Raw genomic sequence first — 20,889 nt, forward strand, 5'->3', positions numbered from 1 at the left:
CGGTGCCCCTGGTGGGCATGCCGGGTGGATCCCGGTCGGGCGCATGCGGGAGTCTGTCTGTCTCTCCCCGTTTCCAGCTTCAGAAAAAAAAAAAAAAAAAAAAAAATTAAAAAAAAAACAACCTCGGCTTGCCTGGTCAAGGCACATATGGGAGTTGATGCTTCCTGCTCCTCCCCCTTCTCTCTCTCTCTCTCTCTCTCTGTCTCCCCTCTCTATAATGAATAAATAGAATCTTTAAAAAAACCCAAAAAACTGAATGACCCATTGTTCTTGCAAGCCAGAAACTTCTCCATTCTTCTCCCTCCCCTCCTCAAAGGAAGGACGGGACAGGAAAGCCTGACCTTTCCTCCTAGAATATCAATATTAATTTTGCAGCTTTTTGGTATCTTACTACAGGTTTATTTCTGGGTTTGCTATTCTACTGGTCGATATATCTTCCTTTATGCCAGTACCACCCTGTTTTGATTAATATAGTAAGTTTTGAAATAAAAATGTGAGTCTTCCAACTTTGTTCTTCTTTTTCAAGGGTTGTTTTGGCTATTCAGGGTCACTTGAGATTACATATGAATTTTAGGATGGATTTTTTTGTTTCTGCAAAACCATGGTTAGGGTTTCAATAGAAATTGAAGTTAATCAGTAGATCACTTTGGGGAGTATTAACATCTTAATATTAACTCTTCCAATTCATGAACATGGGATGTTTTTCCACTTATTTTTGTCTTCTTTAATTTCAGCAATGGTTTTTAGTTTTCAGTTGTATGAGTCTTGAAAGTCATATTTACTTTAAACACCATGCTAGTATTTTGGGGTCCCAAGCTTCAGGTTTGAGAATGCTGTGAGTAGTGCTTTGTTATGATGGAGGAAATTTTCAGGGCTGCAGAAGCATAACAGAACACATCATTTTTTGTTCTCTGCTTAGCTAAAATACGAGCCCCCTGAAGCAGGGACAGTGCCTTCCCTGCTTCTCCATGTAGTGCACTCACCAGTTGGCTATCCACTCGCCCAGTAGCCAGTGACTATTTCCAAAATGCAAATTTGATCATATGCTGCTTAAAACCCTTCCAATGCATTACTACAAAGGTAGGTATTAATATATTACCCAAAGCCCTGTGAAATGGTCCCTGCCAATCTCTCCCATCTTAATAGGAAGTCCCCTTCCTACTCCCTCCCTGCTCTCCAATCAGGCCATCTCTTCATGTTTCCAAAACAATGTTTTTTACCTGACCAGGCAGTGGCACAATGAATAGAGCATTGGACTGGGACACAGAGGACCCAGGTTTGAAACCCTGAGGTCACTGGCATAAGCACAGGCTCATCCAGCTTGAGCACAGGGTTGCTGCTAGCTTGAGTGTGGGATCATAGACATGATCCCATTGTTGCTGACTTAAGCCCAAGGTTGCTGGCTTGAACAAGTGGTCACTTGCTCTGCTGTATCCCCTCACCCCCATCAAAGCACAGGCACATATGAGAAAGCAATCAATGAACAACTAAGGAGCTGCAACAAAGAATTGATGCTTTTCACTTCTCACCCTTCCTGCCTGTCTGTCCCTACCTGTCCCTCTCTTTGTCTCTCTCCCTGTCTCTGTCACACACACACACACACACACAAAAAAAGTTTTTCAAACATTTCTAATTACTTTCTACATTAAGAAATTTATTTTACAGCCTGACTAGGCAGTGGCGCAGTGGATAGAGCGTCGGACTGGGATGCTGAGGACCCAGGTTCGAGACCCCAAGGTTGCCAGCTTGAGCATGGGCTCATTTGCTTTGAGTAAAAGCTCACCAGCTTGGCCCTGGCCGGTTGGCTCAGCGGTAGAGCGTCGGCCTAGCGTGCGGAGGACCCGGGTTTGATTCCCGGCCAGGGCACACAGGAGAAGCGCCCATTTGCTTCTCCACCCCTCCGCCGCGCTTTCCTCTCTGTCTCTCTCTTCCCCTCCCGCAGCCAAGGCTCCATTGGAGCAAAGATGGCCCGGGCGCTGGGGATGGCTCTGTGGCCTCTGCCTCAGGCGCTAGAGTGGCTCTGGTCGCAACATGGCGACGCCCAGGATGGGCAGAGCATCGCCCCCTGGTGGGCAGAGCATCGCCCCTGGTGGGCGTGCCGGGTGGATCCCGGTCGGGTGCATGCGGGAGTCTGTCTGACTGTCTCTCCCTGTTTCCAGCTTCAGAAAAATGAAAAAAAAAAAAAGCTCACCAGCTTGGACCCAAGGTCACCGGCTCAAGCAAGGGGTTACTCAGTCTTCTGAAGGCCCGCAGTCAAGGCACATATGAGAAAGCATCATTGAACAACTAAGGTGTCGCAATGAGCAACGAAAAACTAATGATTGATGCTTCTCATCTCTCCGTTCCTGTCTGTCCCTGTCTATCCCTCTCTCTGACTCTCTCTCTGTCCCTGTAAAAAAGAAAAAAGAAAAAAAATATAAAAAAATTTATTTTACATTGCAACCTAGTTGACATAATATACAAAAGGTTTGCAAAGCAGTACTCAGTAGCTACACAATGCACTCTAATATTTCCTATTTCTTTTTTTCTAAGTTGCTATCTACTAAGTTGATATTATGACAACATGTATTTTGAAATACACTGCTCTGTGCATTCGATTTCTTTGCCTTAGGGTCTTTGCATAGACTATGCTCTGTCTGGAGAACTTTTGTATTCTCTTTACCTAGATAGATTTTATTCATTCTTCAAGGTATAAAATGAAAGTATGCTTCTCTCTCTGGAGTCAACTGCCTGCATTTGAATCCTGAAAATGGTGATGAATAAGTTAATATGTGCAAAGAACTCAGAACAGTGTGTGGCAAATAGTAATGCTTCATCTTATTATTGTGAAAAGTAGTAATTATACAATTATTTGTGTGATTGTTGTGCAGGAAAATGGGACCACAAACTAAAGCTGACAAGCTCCGGCATGGAGGGGCACGTGGCAGGCCTTACAAACTGGTGACTGAAATTAACCACACGGGATGGTCTGAACATAAAAATTCCTAACTAAAGCAGGTCATGGTAGTTAGGCATGTCATAGGCCTGCAGCTTCCTTGACAAAGGTCAGTCTGTACATTAAGTGAGCCTATTGTCTTTATGTACCTAGGATAACTTACCTTTAAAATTTCAGAGTAATTTTCTTTTCTGGATCCCTCCAAAGCACAAATTCTGGCACCTAAGCACAAGATCAAAGACTCCCCTCATTGTTGTTGCCCACATACCATCTCTATATACTGTACATGTTAATTATTAACTATCCTGTGCCCACCGATGTGTCTCTTAGTTATGTCTTTCATCCAATCCTTGAGATTTCCCCCATCTGCTTTCTCCAACCTCTTTAATCTACCACCAATAGATTTCATGTAACCCTCCTTATGACTTCTCCTTTGATTCTAATGCATAAAGTAAGCTGCAAAACTGCTGTTATCCAGCGGCTACTCAATTCATTGAGATTTTGCTTCCTGATATATCCCCAAAATTTGCCTCAAATAAACTCTTAGAAGGCTTTTCTATAGGCTGGCTGTTCTTTCATCAACATTATTATCTGGGCCCTGGCCGGTTGGCTCAGTGGTAGAACGTCGGCCTGGCGTGCAGAAGTCCCGGGTTCGATTCCCGGCCAGGGCACACAGGAGAAGCGCCCATCTGCTTCTCCACCCCGCCCCCTCTCCTTCCTCTCTGTCTCTCTCTTCCCCTCCCGCAGCGAGGCTCCATTGGAGCAAAGATGGCCCGGGCGCTGGGGATGGCTCCTTGGCCTCTGCCCCAGGCGCTAGAGTGGCTCTGGTCGCAACAGAGCGACGCCCCGGAGGGGCAGAGCGTCGCCCCCTGGTGGGCGTGCCGGGTGGATCCTGGTAGGGCGCATGCGGGAGTCTGTCTGACTGTCTCTCCCGGTTTCCAGCTTCAGAAAAATACAAAAACAGACAAACAAACAAACAAAAAACATTATTATCTGTCTTCCCACACCTCCCAGGCTCTAAACCTATGAAGACAGAAACTTTGGTTAATTTTTGTTCGTCTTTGTAGTCCTCGGGTCTCACTCTGCCTGACATTTCAACAGCGCTCAAAAAATCCCGGAAAGGCCCTGGCTGGTTGGCTCAGCGGTAGAGCGTCGGCCTAGCGTGCGGAGGACCCGGGTTCGATTCCCGGCCAGGGCACACAGGAGAAGCGCCCATTTGCTTCTCCACCCCTCCGCCGCGCTTTCCTCTCTGTCTCTCTCTTCCCCTCCCGCAGCCAAGGCTCCATTGGAGCAAAGATGGCCCGGGCGCTGGGGATGCCTCTGTGGCCTCTGCCCCAGGCGCTAGAGTGGCTCTGGTCGCAACATGGCGACGCCCAGGATGGGCAGAGCATCGCCCCCTGGTGGGCAGAGCGTCGCCCCTGGTGGGCGTGCCGGGTGGATCCCGGTCGGGCGCATGCGGGAGTCTGTCTGACTGTCTCTCCCTGTTTCCAGCTTCAGAAAAATGAAAAAAAAAAAAAAAAAAAAAAAAAAATCCCGGAAAGGGTGAGGAAGAACTGACCCAAGGACTAAAAGCGGAGAGGCTGGGGGCGGAGCTGGGGGCGGAGCCAGTGTGGGCGTCACCACGTCGCTCCCGAGGCCCGCCCCAAAGGCGGGGCCACGCCCACCCGGAAAGTGGCTGGTCACGTGGGACCAGCTAGGCCTTCGTGTGATCTACAGAGCCGAGATGGCAATGAAGGGAGCAGTGCGGCAGAGGCTGGTGGGCCTGGCGACCATTAGGGCTGTAAGTGCCACGGCCGGCGAGGGGCAGCCATGCAGGCACCGTGGCGCTCGGGGTCGGGGGCTTGGCTTGTGACGGCTACTCTCTGCGACGTAAAGCCAGACAGCTCTTCAGGCCGGAGTCAGGAGGACCTTAAAGTCTTAGGCCCTCCATGTACCCCATATCCCTTGAGAAATATGGGGGAAACTGAGGACCCGAGAGGGGGAACGGCTTGCCGGGGTCGTGGAGACCTGGGAGGCCATCCCAGCGTCCTAATTCCCTGCCCAGGACTCCTTCTGGTGACCCTGGTGCCTTGCTCCTTCTGATTGAGCTTCAGATCTCTCCAAGCTCTTATTTAGTGGAAAATCACAAATACTTCTCCAGTTCTGAGTGGGGAAAGCAAGGTCATTCCCCTCCCTTCGCCTGAATTCTTAACTGATAGGCAGTCGGAAATGAGTCGGAACTTCAAGTTGGAAATGGGCCTGTATTGGGAGCATCCATCTCTTGTTTATTAGATGTTTATTTTTTAAAGTGAAACAGTCTTTCCGCCCTTAATTCTAAAACAGACTGTGAATTAAATGGTGAGAAATATTGCTCCTGGTCTCAGTATTAATGGAAATGTGTCCATTCCTTCACATTTTCCCCCTGGGGAATTGTGACAATCTGTTCCTGTTATTTCTTGTTTTCTCTTTTAAATCAAAGGTCAGCACCTCATCTGTGAGTAGTACTCTCCCAAAGCAGGTGAAAATTGTGGAAGTTGGTCCCCGAGACGGACTACAAAATGAAAAGGTAAAGCTGGAAATCAACCAAAAATTGTTTCTTGAGCAGAGTCCCGTTGTAATAGGTGCAGCAAGGGTCAACAGAGCTATGCAAGACAGGATCACTCTGCCCAATTTAGGGCAGAGTCAAGGTGACCAGGCAGGCACCTGTGACATTTAAGCAATGTAAGATGGTGCAACAGGTGTGATATCCCTGGGTCTATTTCCAAGCCCAGTGGGGTGGATGAATGGTGACTGCTGCGGGCGTGCAGCGTGAAGGTGAGGGCATGCCTTTAGATCCAGCAATTCCACCTAAGGGGACTTATCCAAAGGAAGTCATGAAGAACACATGCAAAGATTTAGCCTTGGAGATGCACCTTACAACCCTGTCGGTAGTAGCAGAAAATTGGAATAGCGCTGTCCCATAGAACTTTCTGTGAAGATAGACATGTTCTAGACTTGAACTGTCCCATGTGGCAGCCACTAGACAGACACATGTGACTATTGAGCACTTGAAATAAGACTTGTGTGGCTGACGATTTGAAATTTTCTTTTCATGTCATTATAATTTAAATTTCTATAACCATGTATGGCTAGGACCTAACATATTAAAGTTCACAGATGTAGAAAGTTACTTATCCAAGAGATTTTAAGGGTGTTTTTCTTTTTCTTTTTGATATGTGTTTCAAAAATGATTGTGTATTAATTATTTTTTCATTAAGAAAGCTTTTCTTTTTTTTAAGCATGACCAGCCTGATTTTAATATTGAGCACTTGCTAGAAACAATAAACTGTTAAGCTCCACAAGGGCAGAATCCTGTCTGTTCTGCTCATTGCTGTAGCCCCTGGCACCTAGCACAATCCCTGGAACATGGAGGGCTCTCAGAAATGATCTGTGGAATAGATCACATTAAAGCAGTGCAAGAGCCATCATGAGAGGGGATGGAAGGTCTTGAAATTCTTAGGAATTTTTACCTGGTCCTGTAGGTACTAGGGAGACATGGAAGGCTTTTGAGCAGTAGAGTGAGACAGTGGACACATTTAGGAGGATTCCTGTGGGATGAACTGGGAAGTGAGACCAGGCATGGTAGAATGATATTAGATTTGGAAAGAGGAATCCATAGATTAGGATTTGCTTAGAAACTAGACATGGTGGAAGAGGAGAAAAACAGCAGGCTGACCATGTGAGGATAAGCTCCAGTGCTAAGGCAGAGCATTGTCCAGATATGCCAAGGTGGCAGGTTCGATCCCCAGTCAAGGCACATACAGGAATCAACCAGTGAACGAATAAGTGGAACAACAAATTAATGTTTCTCTCTCCCTTTTTCTCGCTCTAAAATAAAAAAATCAATCAATCAATAAAAAAGCACTATTTGTAGAACTTGAAGATGTTTTGTACTCTATCAGCAAGGATTACATGTGAGTTCACGTTAGTGTTTGAAAGTTGAGATAGTGAAGTGTTTGCTATTGCTAGAGCTTTGAACTAATAAGCGCTGCTTTCTGAGGCCGTTTTCTTCCCAGCTTTGCTGACCTGTCCTTTTTGGTGTCTGTCTCTCTGTTACAGAATATCGTACCTACTGCAGTGAAAATCAGAATGATAGACATGCTTTCTGAAGCAGGACTCCCCGTTATAGAAGCCACCAGCTTTGTGGCTCCCAAGTGGGTTCCTCAGGTGAGCCCCAACCCTCAGGGAGAGGTGTTTTTCAGGTAAGAGAGATGGAAAGGTTTGCATTTGCCTGGAAGTAAGTAGGTAGAAGTCAGGAACACAGGTTTTCAGGTGTCTGGCTCTCAGGGGTCTCAGATGATTAATAACAATGGTGCAGAATAAAATAAAATGTAACCTAGAGGTAGGAGGCTTGGGTTCAGCCTGGGCCTGGCCCCTGAATTGCTTGTTGACCTTCCCAAGACCATCCCCTCTCCAGGTTAAAGGTGGCAGCTTCTGGCTCTGGAAGTGTAGAATCTCGAGGCCTGGCCTGGGGTTTCTGCATTTGTAAAAGAGAAAGAACTATTGAGTCCTGCTTCACAGAGACAGGTGGGGAAGAAAGGTCCTGTTCTGACTGAGTGTTAGATAACACAGAGAGAGCTGAGCCCAGTGCCTGGCTCGGAGTGTGTTCTCGGTAAATGGCTGGTGGTATTGTTCCTGCTGTCTCTGCTATGTAAGCTGACGGTATCAGCACTATGGAGAAATGGGCTACCGCCCGCACCCAGGGGCCTTCCGACCCATCAGCAGTCAAACAAGTAGTGCAAGCGTTGGGGAGACTCCGCTCTGCAGGACTCACCTCCGAGGGTGCTCTAGAACAGCGATCTCATGATAAGTAAGGTTTTCTCTACCTGAGCTTTCTGCCTGCTCCTGGGGATGACTCCGTACTGTCTCCTTTGGTTCCCAGCTGGCTGACCACGCTGAAGTCTTGAAGGGCATCCAGAAGTTTCCTGGCATCAACTACCCAGTCCTGACCCCAAATCTCAAAGGCTACCAGGCTGCGGTAAGTTTGTTGGAGTCCCCAGAAATGAGCATGATGGCACTGGTCCCTCCCTGCCTTGTTCCTGGGCCTCAGTCCCTGTCCTAGGATGTCTGTCTACAGAGCACCGCCAGGCAGGCCAGCCAGCTCTCTGGTCCTGGCTGGTCTCCGGTTCTGCATGTAAAATAGGGCTGGTGATGGGGTAACATTGTGAGGACTTCAGAAGATAAAATGCACATAAATTGCTCAACAAGAGCCTGGTAGAAGGTGAGTGCTCAGTGAATGGCAGCTTCTGTTGTTCTTACCCATCTCTTTAGGGAAAGGCGAGCACATTCTCCCCGGAACTTCAGTGGTAGTTGCTGGTATCTGCCAACATTATAATAAATTTAGATGAGAACATCATTGGAGATACTGATTCTAAATTTAGGCAAAAAGCTTCTCTTAAGAGTGACTTCCAGGGTGGTGATGGCAGTGGCAGTGTTGATCCCTGGAGGAAAACCAAAGTTTCTTTCTTGATTTTTTTTTTTTTTTTGACAGAGAGAGAGTCAGAGAAAAGGATAGACAGGGACAGACAGACAGGAACAGAGAGAGATGAAAATCATCAGTTTTTCATTGTGGCACTTTAGTTGTTCATTGATTGCTTTCTCATATGTGCCTTGACCCGGGGGGGGGGGGGGGCGGCTACAGCAGACTAATTGACCCCTTGCTCAAGCCAGCGACCTTGGGCTTCAAGCCAGTGACCTTTGGGCTCAAGCCAATGATCATGGGGTCATGTCTATGATCCCATGCTCAAGCCAGCAACCCCACGCTCAAGCCGGCAGCCTCGGGGTTTCAAACCTGGATCTTCCACATCCCAGTTCAACGTTCTATCCACTGTGCTACCATCTGGTCAGGCTGCTTCTTTCTTATTGAGATATAATTCATCATATTAATTTTCTAGGGCTGCTATAACAAAGTAATAATAAAACCGAGTGACTTAAAATAACAGAAATGTATCTTCTCACAGTTCAGGAGGCTAGAGTTCTGAAATCAAGGTGTCAGCAGGGCTGGCTCCTTCTAGGGGAGGATCTGCTCAGTACCTTTCTCCCGGTTTCGGGTGACGGCCAGCAGTATCTGGCACTCCTTGGTTTGTAGGTGCCTCACTCTCATCTCTACCTTCCTCATCTCTGGCCTTCCCCTCCATGTCTCTCTGTCTTCACATGGCCGTTGTCTTATAAGGACACCAGTCCTATTAGAGAGGAACCAGTATGGCCTCATCTTAATGAATTAGATCGACAATGACCCACTTCCAAACAACACATTTTGAGGTACTGGAGGTTAGGACTTCAACATATCTTTTTGGGTGGAGGACAGAATTAAAGCCATACCGTCCATATATCATAACATTCACTGTAAAACAAGGGTTTTTAGCCCATTGGTTCTCAAACTTTTTGAAGTCGGGGTGCATTTAAAATCCTACAAATAATTGTAGGTGCACTATATACAAATATCTGAGAAGCCTGACCAGGCGGTGGTGCAGTGGATAGAGCCCCGGACTGGGATGCCGAGGACCCAGGTTCGAGACCCCGAGGTCACCAGTTTGAGCGCGGGCTCATCTGGTTTGAGCAAAAAAGCTCACCAGCTTGGACCCAAGGTCACTGGCTCGAGCAAGGGGTTACTCGGTCTGCTGAAGGCCCGCGGTCAAGGCACATATGAGAAAGCAATCAATGAACAACTAAGGTGTCGCAATGAAAAAACTGATGATTTTTTTAACTTTTTTTTTTATTTTTATTTATTTATTTATTTACAGAGACAAAGAGTAAGTCAGAGAGAGGGATAGACAGGGACAGACAGACAGGAACAGAGAAAGATGAAAAGCATCAATCATTAGTTTTTCATTGCGCATTGCAACACCTTAGTTGTTCATTGATTGCTTTCTCATATGTGCCTTGACCGTGGGCCTTCAGCAGACCGAGTAACCCCTTGCTGGAGCCAGCAACCTTGGGTTCAAGCTGATGGGCTTTTCCTCAAAGGAGATGAGCCTGCACTCAAGCTGGCGACCTCGGGGTCTCGAACCTGGGTACTCTGCGTCCCAGTCCAACGCTCTATCCACTGCGCCACCGCCTGGTCAGGCAAAAAAAAACCCTGATGATTGATGCTTCTCATCTCTCTCCGTTCCTGCCTGTCTATCCCTCTCTCTGACTCTCTCTCTGTCTCTGTAAAAAAAAAAACAAAAAAAAAAATATCTGAGAAATATGTTATAATTAAGTCAGATATTAAAGAAAAAAATATATAAAGTCCAAGTGTGCTTTTATGGTAATTAAACAAAATAAATACGACAAAATTAAATTTATTCTGACATTAAAAAACATTCTTATGTTACACTTTTTGAGTTACGCTTGTTAGAATTTGTAAAAAAGAGGGGTTAAAAAATAAAAAAAAAGAGCCTGACCTGTGGTGGCACAGTGGATAAAGCGTTGACCTGGAACACTGAGGTCATTGGTTCAAAACCCTGGGCTTGCCTGGTCAAGGCATATATGGGAGCTGATGCTTCCTGCTCCTCCCTCCTTTCTCTCTCTCTCTCTCTCTCTCATTCTAACTCTCTCTTCTCTCTAAAATGAATAAATAAATTTAAAAAAAATTTAAAGACAAAAAGGTATCTTTTTTTTTTTTTTTTTTTTGCATTTTTCTGAAGCTGGAAACAGGGAGAGACAGTCAGACAGACTCCCGCATGCGCCCGACCGGGATCCACCCGGCACGCCCACCAGGGGCGACGCTCTGCCCACCAGGGGGCGATGCTCTGCCCATCCTGGGCGTCGCCATGTTGCGACCCTCCTGGGCGTCGCCATGTTGCGACCAGAGCCACTCTAGCACCTGGGGCAGAGGCCAAGGAGCCATCCCCAGCACCCGGGCCATCTTTGCTCCAATGGAGCCTTGGCTGCGGGAGGGGAAGAGAGAGACAGAGAGGAAGGCACGGCGGAGGGGTGGAGAAGCAAATGGGCACTTCTCCTGTGTGCCCTGGCCGGGAATCGAACCCGGGTCCTCCGCACGCTAGGCTGACGCTCTACCGCTGAGCCAACCGGCCAGGGCAAAAGGTATCTTTTTATATACATAGATACATTCTTAGTAAGATTTAGTAAATTCGGCGGGTCCCGGCGCAAATGTGTTAAATTTTTTCATTCTTGTGTTTATGAGAAACATGAGCCTGATGTGTCCTAGAGATTTCTTCAATGTTTGGGCATATATTTGAAAGGCAAACTCTCATTTCCTCGTCAATACATTGAAGAATTCCTCTCTTTTTACTGTTAATTGTGTTGAGGGTAAAAAATCCTAATTCATATAAATAGGATGTTGAAAATTGTAGTGAAATGTTCAAAGCTTTTTTAGATATTGCCATATATTCTTCTTTATAGAAATCCAAAAGGTTTCAAGAGACAACTACTTATGTTTAATCATCAATCCACAATCAGTGGATATAGCTGCCAGTTAATGTTAATGTTAAACCAAAATCACTTGAAGCTTCCATGAATGGTTTCTAATCCAATCATATTGTTCAGTGTTAAGTGATGGAAAATGCTATAAATTAAATTCTGCCCGTCAACCTTCAAGTCCTATTTTGTTTACACTTAACTTTTGCTCACTTCTAGAATCGCATTCTTCAATATCACGCTTCTTTTTGAGAAATCTATCCATGTTATTTGGGTGTATTTATCTAAAAATAATATAGCCTGACCTGTGGTGGCGCAGTGGATAAAGCATCGACCTGGAAATGCTGAGGTTGCCGGTTCGAAACCCTGGGCTTGCCTGGTCAAGGCACATATGGGAGTTGATGCTTCCTGCTCCTCCCCCCTTCTCTCTCTCTCCTTCTCTGTCTCTCTCTCTCTCCCTCTCTCTGTCCTCTCTAAAAATGAAAAAACAAACAAACAAACAAAAAAAACAAATAAAAATAATATAATGATGTGTTAACAAAAAGAGCGGTATTTCCATAATGAAATGGTATAGTAGAGTAACTATATTTATTTTTATATCTGGGCACATGCTGCAAACCAGCACAGCTAGTAATTCCAGGTCCCGAGTGGGAATGGTACAGAATTAAGAAAATACAGGATTGGGAGGGCCCTGTAATTTCTGCTGGCAAGAACAAAGCATGCCCAAAAACCACATCTTGCTTTATTTATAGGGCAAAGTGAGGCCATTAGCAAATTAATGGTCTCTGATCACGTTTCCGAGGCAATCCAAGAATTCTACCAAGTGCGGAAAACCCCCACCATACATATCATCTTAACTTTACACCAAACAAAGGATAGAAGAAACTTGCCTCCAGTCTTTCCGGGGAACATGGGGGGTAGTGTAAACAATCCAGCACCACAGCTTAACAGCCTTTTGCAACCTAATCAGGCAAGTGAGGTGGGGGGTTGAGCAGACTATCAGTTTACAGCCAATTCCCCACACTTCTGTCCCCAAAAATCTAAACTCCAAAAACCCTGTTGGTTTTTTGGTCCCCAACAGGCACATATTTCTCTGGAATACCATAGGGCGCACCTGGAAATCTTCTAGGGCACAGCAGTGTGCCCTGGCGCACACTTTGAGAACCACTGGTCTAGCCAGTGGGGTTTTCCTGGAAGAGAAACATGCTGAAAGGGGTGCCCCTGGCTGTTGGCAGGTTGCGGCCGGAGCCAAGGAAGTGAGTGTCTTTGGGGCTGCCTCCGAGCTCTTCACCAGGAAGAACATCAACTGCTCCATAGAAGAAAGCCTGCAGCGGTTTGGCCAGGTCCTGAAGGAGGCTCAGGCAGCCAGTATCCCTGTGCGAGGGTGAGTCGGACCACACTGGCGATGCCAGTTTTCCCTCGGGGCCATCCCAGACCAGTGCCGGAGTGACCCTCTCCCACATTCTCCTTGTCCTGGGCAGGCAGCCTAACCCCCTCACCTCGGCGTCTTTTCCCAAGTGAATGTACTCAGAAGGTATCCTGGCGAGTGCTTTCTCCAAACCCGGTTTTTGGGTTGGTCACCAGAGGAAATCTTGCAGGACAGGACACTAGACAGGGTTTGTGGAGGTCACTTAACTCCTGGCCCCACCACTAACTCTTGACATGTCCCCGAAGAATTCCTTAGGCCTCTTTTGTCTCCACGACCACGTTTTTAATAGAAGTAGTACCAGGAATCGTCATAGGTGACTTCACTATCTGCTAGCAAGAAGGGGCTAGACCCACTTAAAGATGACAGAACTAAGGCAGGAAGGGTGAAGAGTCTGCTGGAAGGACACACAGCTGTCCAAATGGCAGCCAGAGCGCTTTCAAAAGTGCACGTCTGGCCCTGGCCAGTTGGCTCAGCTGAAGAGCATCCGCCCGTCATGTGGAAGTCCCAGGTTTGATTCCTGTTCAAGGCACACAGGTGAAGTGCCCATCTGCTTCTCCACCCTTCCCCCTCTCCTTTCTCTCTATCTCTCCATTGGAGCAAAGTTGGCCCAGGCACTGAGGACAGCTCCATGGCCTCCGCCTCAGGTGCTAGAATGGCCCTGGCCACAATGGAGCAATGCCCCAGATGGGCAGAGCATCGTCCCCTGGTGGGCATGCCTGGTGGGTCCCGGTCAGGCACATGCAGGTGTCTGTCTGTCCACCTCCCCCCTTCTCACTTCAGAAAAATACAAAAAAAAAAAAAGTGCACATCTGACCACGTCACCTCTTGGTTAAAAACCTTCTGGTTGACTCCCCAACTCCTGGCTTGCCCACGTGCTTTACAAAACCTTGTGTGACTCAGCCCTTGCTCTTCGTGCAGCCTCGTTGTTCACTGCTCCCTTCTGGCCCAACTAGAACTGCTTTCCACTTGTCACATGTTCCCACTCTCTCTTGTCTCTGGGCCTTTGCACACGCTTTCCATAGACTCAGAACTCTCTTCCTTCTACACCCTACTTATCAGGACTAACTCTTGTTCATCCTTCAGGTCCCCTCATGATGCCAGTTTCTCCGAGAAGCTTTCTCTGTCCCTCAGCTGGAGTCAGCGCCCCTCCTCTGGGCCCCCATAGTCCCTTAGAATAGACGTCCTCTAACACAGCACTTAGCTGCTTGTTAAATCGTCCCCTGACTCCCACCCACACTAGACCGAGTCCACGTCTCTCTCAGTCCCCGGTGTGCCCCTCTCCCAGCTCGAGGCCCAGCACATCGTAGTTGCTCAGGAACCGATGGGCGGATGGAGAGCTAGGGAGGCAGGGGCTTGTCAGGCCTGCCCGGTTCCCAAGCCCATTCTCTTTCCTCAGTATGTCTCTTTAACTTTTCCTTGCTTAGCAATAATTGGAAAATAAGGGGGAAAATTAAAATGGAAAAATACACTGAGATCTTCGAGGCTGAAGTTATTTAACCAGCAAGCATTTGTTATGCCTGTTAATAGGCAGAATATACTGCTCACAAAAATTAGGTGATATTTCAAAATGAATGTGAAGCAAAAAACAAAAGAAGCATTTGATTTTCTTTTAATTAAACAAAAACATCAGAAAAGCAAATGACAAGTCAAAGAAAAATTGTTCAATTATGCAAATGAGATGCAAAACCAACTTTTATTTCATTGGTGAAAATGCATACACAAAGCTGAAAGTACTGGTGTATCTGCACGTTCCCTGATCCCCTAATTTTTGTGAGCAGTAGTTGACTAGGCTCTGAATGGTTTTAGTGGACCCCGGCTCCAGGGATGTCAGTGGGAATAGAAGCCGCCTACATCCAAGATCCAGACTCCTTCATAGCTCACGGACCCTGTGATCAGGCCCACGCCCACCTCTCCAACCTCCTGTCATACTCCTTTGTCCCTTGCTCTTCATGTCTCAGCTGTTCCGTCCTTTGTTCTGTGTCTTGAATACTCCTGTTCTTCCAGCTCAGGGCCTCTGCACCAGCCCCTCCCTGGCTGGAATGGGCTTCCGATGGCCGCCCCCCTTCTCTCAGCCTCAGTGTCAGGTCCTCACAGGGGTCTTCCTGGGCCACCGCAGCTACTCTTGGCCTCTAGTTGCTCCTGCCACATCCCCTGTCCTTTTCTTCATGGCACATTGCTTTCTGAGATTATCTCATTGACTTATTTGATTTCTCTTTAATCGGCTATCTCCCCCATTTGAAATAAGTGCCATGAGGGTGGGGACCTTGTCAGTCTTGCTCACTGAGCTACCCTAGTGCCTGGCACTAGTGGGCAGCTCAGTAAATGTCAGTTGAATAAAGGAGTGAATGAATCATCTGGCAGCTTACCAGAGGAGGAGCCTGTGGTTTCATGGGTCCCTGGTCCCATCCTGGGAGTATGGGCCCCAGCCGCCCTGGCCCACATTCTGCTTTACTCTGCCTCTGAATAGCTCAGGTGCCTCCTCATATTGCCCTGTCCAGCTCCTCCTCCCTGGCTGGTTTCTGGCTGACTCTCCTAGACCTGTGCAGCCTCTGTTCCCTGAACGGCAGGCCTGTTAGTTCCGCCCTTTCCCTGTGGAGGCTGTCCACTGCCCCCTCCTGGCACTAAGCGGCAGTACCTTCATTCTGCTGCACCTCACTGAGTTAGCCTTTCTCCCAGACACGTGGCCTCCTGCCCAGCTCCAGGTTTTGATTGCAGGCTAACCAGGAGTGTGTGTCCAACTGCCACCCTGGCTCCGCCCTGCTGGCCAGAGACGGCAGGGGCGTTGACTGCATTCCTCCCCTGTCTTCCCACAGGTACGTCTCCTGTGTGCTTGGATGCCCCTATGAAGGGAAGATCTCCCCGGCCAAAGTAGCTGAGGTGTGTGCGTGTGTCAGGGCAGGGGTTGTGAGCGCTGGATAGCTTGCCTGCCTGAGTGCAGAGGTTCCTTTTGCCACCCTTTCCTGACGGGTCACTGATTTCCTTCGTTCACGCCCCTGCCCTCACCCCAGAGTGAATGCCTCCAGTTGAGTTTCCAGTGTGGTCAGTGGACAGGTCACAACTGAGGTGATAATCCTTTGTGGAGAGGCTGCTCACCCAGGGGTTCCTGCAGTCCCTTGTCATGGTCAGAGAGGCCACTTGACATCCTCTGAGCAGCAACCAAGTCAGCTCTGAGAAGAGCACAGTGCGGGAATTGAGTTTGAGCGAGAGACTTCATGTCGTTCAGTCCTCAGAATCACCCTGTAAATTCAGTATTATTGCTGTTGTCTCATTTTACTGTTGAGGAAACAGACAAACTAACTTGCCACGCAGGTTGCCAACAGTGCAGCCAGGTCTCAGCCCCCGTCCTGTTTATGTCCAAAGCCTGCTTGCTCTTCCCTCAGCACTGTGTAGCATCCACAACTGAGGAATGGTAAGAGTCACACCTGCCGACTGAAGTGGCCGCTTTGCTCAGATCAGCCTGCTGTTGCCGCCATAGCCCTTCCAAGGCTCGGCACTGTTTTTCAGAAGCAGAAATCAAAGCTCAGAAAGTTAAGTCCCTTGCAAGGCCCCACAGCTAGGGAGCAGCAGAACTGGGACTTGAATCCGGCACCGTGTCACTCCAAGGCTGCTCCCTCCACTGCACCTCTGTCCCCACGGCCTGCAGGACGCCTGTCACTGCTCTCCCCATTTCCTTTACCTGGCAGACCGTTGCTGAGTGGCCTCTGGGTCCCTGGCCCTGCCACCTCCTTCCTCCACCTTCTCGGCGGCACGGGGTAGGGTGGCATCCTCTCGGCCAGGCGTATGCTGCTCTGGTTTTGCAGTAATTTTAGGGGTTTGCAAATGGGCTTCTAAAAACTTAAATAGTAATGCATTTCTATTAAAAATGGACAGCTGTTTTCTCAGACCCGTGATTTCACAGACCTTCTTACCGAGGATAAAGCTACAAGAAAGGGGCCAGTTTTACTGATCCCAGTAGCCTGCTCTCACAGTGTGTGAGGGCGCTAAGTGAAGGCCTCGAGTTTGAGATACAGGGCAGGAGGAGAGCTCAGGGGTTAGAGCCCCAGGGCCCGCCCTGCAGCCACTTCCTCTGGTCCCAGTCTCCTGATGAGAAGAATGAGGAATATCATTCCACTCGAAGGTGTAGGAAGCCTGTGATCTGGTTGATTTAGTGCTCAGACATGCAGGTGTTCTGCCCCCACTCTGAGCTCTTTGACTCTCCAAGTGCTGGCTTGTTTTTCCAGGTTTCCAAGAAAATGTACTCAATGGGCTGCTATGAGATCTCCCTGGGGGACACCATCGGCGTGGGCACCCCTGGGGTCATGAAGGATATGCTGTCTGCTGTCATGCACGAGGTGCCAGTGTCTGCCCTGGCTGTCCACTGTCATGACACCTATGGCCAGGCCCTGGCCAACACCTTGATGGCCCTGCAGGTAATGCAGGCATGTCCTAGGAGAAAAGCACGTGTCCGTTCTCCCAAAGGGCACGCGGCAGGACTGCCTTTTCGTCTGTGCTTTCAGCAAACGTTCACTGAGCTGGATGCTGCTCCTGGTGTGCCAGGCCCTGGGCTGCAGGACACAGACATGTGACCCTGCCCCAAAAGTTCTTACATCTGTGTGGTAGGGCCAACAGTAAGGGAGTTAGGTGATAATCCTCATGCATTATAACAAATGCCACAAAGGGAGGAAGCATGGGGCTGAGGTAGGTCCCCATCCCAGCTGGGAGGTCAGAGAGGATTTGCCAGAAGAGGCCCGAGTGAGGCTGGGAGGATGTGAAGAAGTTCAGCAGTTGGACAGGGAAGCAAAAGGGTGGCCTGCATTGTAAGACAGAGGCATAGGATGCAGGGAGAACTCGTACACTGAGGCGCTGGGGTTGGCATGCTGGGTGGGGAGCTGTGAGCACGCCTCCATGTGGGAGCAGCAGGCAGGAGCCAAGCTGGGGGTGGGGGGTGGGCAGAGCTCACTCAGAGAAGAGCCTTGAATGCTGCCTCCCAAAGATTGGCCGGGACCTCAGGTTGGGTTTCCCTGGAGGTCAGCTTCCTGTGGGCTGGCCCCGAATGAGGAGCCCACGGCTTTGCTGCGCATTAGAGGGAAAGTTTTCAGTGTCTGACCACAGGCTACCTTGCTGTGGTCATTAGTCTGATTCCAACCTGTTGTCTTCACGTTAGCTCGAGTAATCCTGGGTCACCTCTTTGTTTTTCCCTCACTCTCAAGTTATCTCCTAGAGCAGGGGTTCTCAACCGGTGGGTCGCGATCCCGGCGGGTGCCGAACGACCAAAACACAGGGGTCGCCTAATTGGTCGTTCAACCCCCGCCGGGGTCGCGACCCACAGGTTGAGAACCGCTGTCCTAGAGGCTCATGTCTCGGGTGATTCTGGTCCTTTCTGGGTCTGTTTTCTCAGAGTTGTGGTTGTCAAGGGTAAGGTCTGAGAGGTGTAAGGACAGAGGAAGAAGTGAGACAGTCATCTAGGAGAGTGGGAAATGACTGACTGAGGGAAATGGCCTCGGTTCCTGGGGTTAGAGAGTGAGTGGCCTTGTGGGGGAGGGGTGCATAAGTGAATCACAGGGAACAAGGGTCTGAAATCTCCACAGTGGGAGGCAGTGCTTTAGGTCAGTGATCAGGAAGAGCCTCACTGAGGAGGTGGCTTTTAGGCTGAGACTTTACGGGTAAGAAAGAACCCTGAAACCATTAAAGGAACTGAGGGGAGCCTGTCCTGACAGAGGAAACAGTATGCCAGAAAGACTCCCGCTGTTCCGGGAGCTAAAAAGAGAAACTGTCCCTTTCAGTGAGATTTTCTCTGTAACAGAATCAGAATCCGAAGGGTGAATAACTTGCAATGGAATTTCAGGCAGCAGACAGTTGGGAGGTTTATAAGGACCAGCTTTGTTGGCTCTGGTCCCCAGTGACAGCTGTTTCACCATCTTTTTGTTTCCAGATGGGAGTGAGTGTCGTGGACTCTTCTGTGGCAGGTCTTGGAGGCTGTCCGTATGCACAAGGGGCATCGGGAAACTTGGCCACCGAAGACCTGGTCTACATGCTGACGGGCTTGGGCATTCACACGGTAGGCCTGTCTGTCCCCTGTGGCGACAGCCCTGAACTAACCAGAGCTCCGCCTAAGCCAGAGGGCAGAAGCTGATGGGTTTGTTCAGGGTCGTTTTTATTTTTTTGTGATGGGGTCAGGAGGAGCAGTTAAGAGGGGAAGGTTGCTAGGGAATTATTGGATATTTTTGAGAGAGCAGAGTATGGGTGATGAAGGCCAGGCTCTCAGTGTGAGTTTGACATTTTAGTTTAAGGAGGCACCAAGGTATAAGGAAAATCCCAAAAGGGTCCAGGTGTGTGACTTAAAATGAGTCAGTTCTCTAGACCTTTGTTTTGTTCTCTGCCAAAGGTGGGCAGTAGAATTTGACAGCCCCTAGGGCTTTGTCAGTCAGCATGGATTGGAAACATAGCACCTGTACTTTGGGGTCAGATAGAACTGGGTTTAAAACCTAGTCCTACCCTGCCTAGGTGGTTCAGTGGGTAAACCGTCGACCCTGTGTGTCAGAGATTGCGGTTTGATCCCCAGTCAGGACATATACAAGAAGCAATCAGTGAGTGCATAACTAAATGGAACAGCTAAGTGAAACAATGAGTTGATGCTTCTCTCTCTGTCTCAAATCTTTGAGGGGGAAAGAAAACAAAACCCTAGTTCTGCCACTCACAGGCTATGTGACCTGACAAATTACTTCACCTCTTTGGGCCTAAGAAATAGAAATAATAGCACCTTGAAGGGCCATTATAAGGATTATGTAGAAGATGTGGAATGATTAGTCCAGGGCCAAGCACAAAGTACATACACATCAGTAAATAGGAGCTATTGTTATGAACAGATTTTTCCAGAGTGGCCCTTTCAGTTGGTGTTTTTACTGTCTCTGCTTCAGTTCATTACTTCAGTAGGCAGCTTTTGACCATTGTGGGCCAGGCCCTGTGCTAGGCCCTGAGATGGAGCACTGAACAAGACTGATGAGATCCATATTTTGGTGGTGGCACTGCAAACCATTACATAGATTGAGGCATCCTATATAGGGGTGTCGGGGGGGGAACCCAGATGCCAGGAGGACATGATCATAGGCAGCTAGCTGGCACGCCATCATGAGAGGAACAAAAGCGTGTTTGTTGTCACTTTTCCTTTTTCAGTATCACAGTTATCTGTTCAGTCTGATGTTTCCCTGGGTGTTCAGGGCATGTCACGACTTACTGCATCCTCCAATTTGTTTCTCAAAGGGTGTGAACCTCCAGAAGCTCCTGGAAGCTGGGACCTTTATCTGTCAAGCCCTGAACAGGAAAACCAGCTCCAAAGTGGCTCAGGCTACCTGTAAACTGTGATTCCCCGGCCCACCTGAAACTCTAGGGACTGTGTGGGAATAGGAGCACATCTGGATGGACGTGTGGAAATGGGAATTAAATTAACAAGAATAGGCATCTCACCGCCAGCCCTGCACATAGGTCTCTCCTGGTAGAAAGGAGGCAAGGGTCAGGAGCTGCTTGGCCTCCGGCGTTTCCTGCCAGACCGGAGTGAGAGGCTTTAGAGGCTGGAGGCCTCTTTGCTGTGGACCCAAGAGCCTAGCAGTTGAATCCCTGAGGTCACTTGGGAACCCAATTCCCTGGCTTGGGTTGATCCTCTCTGGGTGAAATTTTCAAATGGCAACACAGCTCAACCCTGCCATGGCCTTGGTACCGTTCATTGCTCTCTGACTTTGTAGGCAAAAGGGCAGGGAGGGATTTCTCCCCCAGCTGGCACAGGGCATTTGCTTAAGGGATGAGGGCTGAGCTTCTGCAATGGCCACCTGCCAACTCTGCACCTCGGGAAAATCTCCACTCTGAATGTGATTTTTGAAAACAGCTATGTAATTAAAGGTTTAATGATAGAACCATTCCATTATTCCTCAGAAGTGTGTATGTATGAGAGTGAGGGAGTAAAACATCTTTATTTGCATTCTGAGAGGAAAATGCGGACTATTAATCTCTGGATTTTTCTGTTTCCCCATCTGGACCACAAATTCACCATGACTGGAAATTGGTGGCTTTGGACTTATTCAGGGCTGGCCAGCATACCCTGGAAAGTCTTTCTGAGGCTCTTGGCTCTGAGCAGGGCTGTTGCACAAGCTCCCCCATGGGCAGCAGGGGCCAT

The 20,889-nt window shown here is 48.5% G+C and overlaps 1 protein-coding gene across 1 annotated transcript; it reads left to right on the top strand.

Annotated features, from left to right (window-relative positions):
• The first annotated feature begins 4,588 nt into the window (after positions 1-4,588).
• Positions 4,589-20,694, top strand: HMGCL (3-hydroxy-3-methylglutaryl-CoA lyase). The gene is made up of 9 exons (XM_066270123.1): positions 4,589-4,715; positions 5,394-5,480; positions 7,013-7,120; positions 7,836-7,931; positions 12,550-12,698; positions 15,557-15,620; positions 16,964-17,152; positions 18,655-18,780; positions 19,983-20,694. Exons 1-9 carry the CDS (start codon positions 4,659-4,661, stop codon positions 20,082-20,084), a joined length of 978 nt encoding a protein of 325 aa, XP_066126220.1. The 5' UTR covers positions 4,589-4,658; the 3' UTR covers positions 20,085-20,694.
• The last annotated feature ends 195 nt before the right edge of the window (positions 20,695-20,889 follow it).

Source organism: Saccopteryx bilineata, chromosome 3, assembly GCF_036850765.1.
Source record: "Saccopteryx bilineata isolate mSacBil1 chromosome 3, mSacBil1_pri_phased_curated, whole genome shotgun sequence".
Classification (NCBI taxonomy): Eukaryota; Metazoa; Chordata; class Mammalia; order Chiroptera; family Emballonuridae; genus Saccopteryx; species Saccopteryx bilineata.